Raw genomic sequence first — 4,666 nt, forward strand, 5'->3', positions numbered from 1 at the left:
CCCAGGTTCTGAGTCCAAACGTTACAGTGGCCTACATGATGACTGTATTATAGACATGAAATGTCCTGTTTCTGTTGGTCTGTCCTGTTTGTGCTAACTGTACAAGGCCTGTCAGACTGAGTATCAGCCTCTTTATGTTGAGTACCAAGAAGACAAATGGCAGGTCTGTATGTGGAATGATGCTAAACCATCCAATATTAAACTAAAGTATCAAACCTCCCCTGAACTGGCCAGTTCATCAGGTCGGCCTAGATAAAGCTAATGTAGTCTAATATAACAGTCCTGTGTATACATGTTAACTTCAGCAAGGTTATGATGTTGCTTTTTTTAATGTAAATAGTTTTTCAGAGGTGTTGGTCCATCCCATGTATATGAAGGGTAGACTAAATATTAGAAACACCTCTCAGTATAACGTTACAGTTCAACAGCACCACAAACCAAGCTGACACAAAGAATAAATCACCACCTCTAAAACATTAAATAAAGACTTTATACAATATTAAACTGCATTAGTGTTTAACCTAGGGGTGCCAAGTAAACTGTCAAGTCTCCATATAAATGATAGTAGACAGGTTAAACAGCATAGGATGATTAGACAAACGTACAAAGCTAGAGACAGGCTAACATGGCCCGTCCTCCTCAGCTGCTCTATAAAGCACACCGACAGCAACCAGCCTCTGATCCATTGTGATGTCCTCATCATTTTATATATTATTATATCATATCATTATATCATTTTCATTTTATTGTCAATATATGACAGTGAAGATAACCGGAGTAGACAGGACCAGAGCCGAGCTGCTGACGTCATCAAGTTTGCTGCTGTTCCGACTGCGTCCTCCCATCCTCGCGAGTTTGTACTCCCGAGTCGAACTATCCAAGTCTGAACTAGCAAGTTTGCAAGTCCACACTTGACGATACTTGGTATTGAGAAAGAGCCTGTATCTGCTGAGGAGACTGAGGTCCTCAGGAGTGCAGGGAGCACTGTTCATATACAGGTAGAAACCAGAGAGCGATCAGTAACCAATGATTATTGATCCTGAACTGATCAAATGAAGATGCATTCTTAATTAGAAATGAGGAGACGATCAATCAGCTTTGGACCAAACATCAGTTTTATTGTTTCTGTACAAACAAGAACATCGACGGCTGCAGATGTTTCCTCTTCAGACTCGAGAAGGATACAGCATCTGGAAACAGACAGGAAGTTACACACCGCCACAATAAAACAACCAGGCCAACAGTAACATCTGATCTGAGAGCAGCAGAGAGGAGACGCTTTAAAGGAGTACTGTGAGGAGTACTGTGAGGAGTACTGTGAGGAGTACTGTGAGGAGTACTGTGAGGAGTACATGTGTATTACTATGAAGTCTGGATCCCCAGAGAGGCTAATCTTAAATAATTATCCTTCGTAATAATTCTGGACAGATTTAAACAGACTGGTTGTCGGTCCCTGAACTCACCACTCTGACTCTGTGTCCCATGGCCTTGGCCGGCAGGTTGCTCCTGAACTTGGCTCTGACCATCCCGCTGCTGCCGTGAGCCCGGGTCACCTTCCCCCAGATCACACGGGTCTTATTGGGTTTACCGCCCGGCGTCACCGTGTTCCTGCAGACACAACGCAGGGCTCGGTTAACACATGCGTTCCATTCAGACAGCAGGACGCGCCAGCCGGGTGGAGTCACGTCACAGCAATTTAAACAGCTAAATCTCTGACAACGAGGCGTTCAGGCTCCCGATGGAAACTCTGTTTATTGGGTACTTTCCTTGTTGAATGTATTTAAACTATAAATGTAAAAATAGTATTTATATTTATATCTAGTAAACATCGGTTCTTACTTCTTGGCCTTGTAGACGTAGGCGCAGCGTTTCCCGAGGTAGAAGTCCACCTCGTCTCTGGTGTAGCAGCCCTCGACCTTCAGCAGCGCCGTGTGTTCACGCTGGTTCCTCAGACCGCGCTTATAGCCAGTGAAGATGGCCTTACTCCATAGTCTGACCAATCAAACACAGAGTCAGTGATCCACAGTCCAATCAAACAAACACAGTCAGTGATCCACAGTCTGACCAATCAAACACAGAGTCAGTGATCCACAGTCCGACCAATCAAACACAGAGTCAGTGATCCACAGTCCGACCAATCAAACACAGAGTCAGTGATCCACAGTCCGACCAATCAAACACAGAGTCAGTGATCCACAGTCCGACCAATCAAACACAGAGTCAGTGATCCACAGTCCGACCAATCAAACACAGAGTTACAGGTCCAGTCTGAGCAATCGAACAGTTAAATGTGAAGACACTCAGGTGTATAGTTGTGGCTGCTTACCTTCCAGGCATTGTCAGTCTTCTCCAGGTGAGTCACCTGCACACAGACAGACATTAGTAACAGATCATTTAGTTCAGATAAACACAAGTCCCTGCTGCTCTCCGACACGTGTCCTTTATGAACCGTCTCACGTGTACGTTTGGTCTCTAGCGGTTCAGGTCTTACAGGTCAACACAACAGAGCTTCAGACTCCTCCTCCTCAGACTGTTACAGCTCTGAGGGTTTATACTCAACACCACACCATGAACGCCACTGGTCAGGGGTTCTATTCATGTGTCCACCCTTCACTACTACAAGGGTAGAAACATGAGGATGTACATGAGCAGAGGACGCTCACAAATACTGTACTCAAGTACTTGTACAACAAGTAAATGTTGTACAAGTACTTTGGGTACTTAAAGTATATTTTGACTACTTTTAGATCTCAACATGAGTACTTGTACACTAGAGTACTCCAACACTAGAGTACTCGTACACTAGAGTACTCGTACACTAGAGTACTCCAACACTAGAGTACTCGTACACGAGAGTACTCGTACACTAGAGTACTCGTACACTAGAGTACTCGTGCACTAGAGTACTCGTGCACTAGAGTACTCGTACACTAGAGTACTCTAACACTAGAGTACTCTAACACTAGAGTACTCGTACACTAGAGTACTCCTACACTAGAGTACTCCAACACTAGAGTACTCTAACACTAGAGTACTCGAGTACTCTAGAGTACTCGTACACTAGAGTACTCTACACTAGAGTACTCGTACACTAGAGTACTCGTACACTAGAGTACTCGTACACTAGAGTACTCCAACACTAGAGTACTCCTACACTAGAGTACTCCTACACTAGAGTACTCCAACACTAGAGTACTCTTACACTAGAGTACTCGTACACTAGAGTAGTACTCTTACACTAGAGTACTCCAACACTAGAGTACTCTTACACTAGAGTACTCCTACACTAGAGTACTCCAACACTAGAGTACTCCTACACTAGAGTACTCCTACACTAGAGTACTCCAACACTAGAGTACTCTTACACTAGAGTACTCCAACACTAGAGTACTCTAACACTAGAGTACTCGTACACTAGAGTACTTGTGCCTTCACAGCAGTATCTGATGAAGTCACCAACACATGTGGATCATCAGGAGTTAAAATGTTCACTGAACCCTCCACCAGTCTAACCAGTGAAACCAGATAAACACTCACTGGGCCAGTACAGGAAGCTAACGGAAGCTAACTTAAGAGAACACCTGTATGGACACACACACACACACACAGAGACACACACAGAGAGAGAGAGACACACACACACACACACACAGAGACACACACACACACACAGAGACACACACACACACACAGAGACACACACACACACACACACACAGACACACACAGAGAGACAGAGACACACACACACACAGAGACACACACAGAGAGACACACACACACACACACACACACACACAGAGAGACACACACACACACACACACACACACAGAGACACACACAAACACACGTTAACATGTGTCTCTCTGTGATGCTAACATGCTAACGTTAGCACAGACTCCTCATGCTCCTCTCCCCGGGACCGGTAGGAGCGTGAGGGTTAAACTGTCCGTGAGACCGGGTCGGTCCGTCGGTCCGGGTCGGTCCCGGTCTCACGGACAGTTTATCCCTCACGCTCCTCTCCCCGTTAGCCGTTAGCTCCCGTTAGCTCCTGTTAGCTCCCGTTAGCTCCCCCGTTAGCCTCCTCTTCATCCGTCCTAATCTCCTCCATCCCGCCCGGCACCGCCGCCCCGTCCCCCCGGCGGCCGGCCGCGCTGCTGCCCGGTCCCCGGGGGGAGTATCGGGCGGCAGCGGGCCGGAGGACGCGTGTAGCGCCGGTTGGCGGCGGACATGTCGCTCTTACCGTCGCTGAGGGAAGAAGATGGAGGGAAAGGAAGCACGCAAGGCATGCTGGGACATTATGGTCCACAGAGGTGTCCACGCTGCCGCCTGAGCAGAACCCTGCTCACTGTTATTTAAATACACCACTAACATGCTCTGTTTGATCACTTATTTAAACAACAACATAACATGCTCTGTTTGATCACTTATTTAAACATACCAACACATAACATGCTCTGTTTGATCACTTATTTAAACATACCAACACATAACATGCTCTGTTTGATCACTTATTTATCTTTTAAATCGTTGTCTGATCTTGAATTTAAATAACAACAAACACACGTGATGTTAAAATATAAAGAGAGTGAATCAGTTAAAGATAATAAATGATGCTGTAAACACAAATATGATCTGTATTAAAGCCTCATCATAGAACTAATA

General features: G+C 45.6%; 1 protein-coding gene across 1 annotated transcript; it reads right to left on the reverse strand.

Annotated features, from left to right (window-relative positions):
• Window positions 1-1,092: 1,092 nt before the first annotated feature.
• Window positions 1,093-4,317, reverse strand: rpl35a (ribosomal protein L35a). Its single transcript, XM_054596622.1, has 5 exons — window positions 4,245-4,317; window positions 2,327-2,362; window positions 1,840-1,992; window positions 1,464-1,608; window positions 1,093-1,190 (listed from the first exon to the last, which is right to left on the reverse strand). The coding sequence occupies exons 2-5, from the start codon at window positions 2,335-2,337 to the stop codon at window positions 1,167-1,169; spliced, it is 333 nt and encodes a 110-aa protein (XP_054452597.1). The 5' UTR covers window positions 2,338-2,362; window positions 4,245-4,317; the 3' UTR covers window positions 1,093-1,166.
• Between the last annotated feature and the right edge of the window lie 349 nt (window positions 4,318-4,666).

The sequence above is a fragment of the Anoplopoma fimbria genome, chromosome 1, assembly GCF_027596085.1.
Source record: "Anoplopoma fimbria isolate UVic2021 breed Golden Eagle Sablefish chromosome 1, Afim_UVic_2022, whole genome shotgun sequence".
In the NCBI taxonomy this organism is placed as follows: Eukaryota; Metazoa; Chordata; class Actinopteri; order Perciformes; family Anoplopomatidae; genus Anoplopoma; species Anoplopoma fimbria.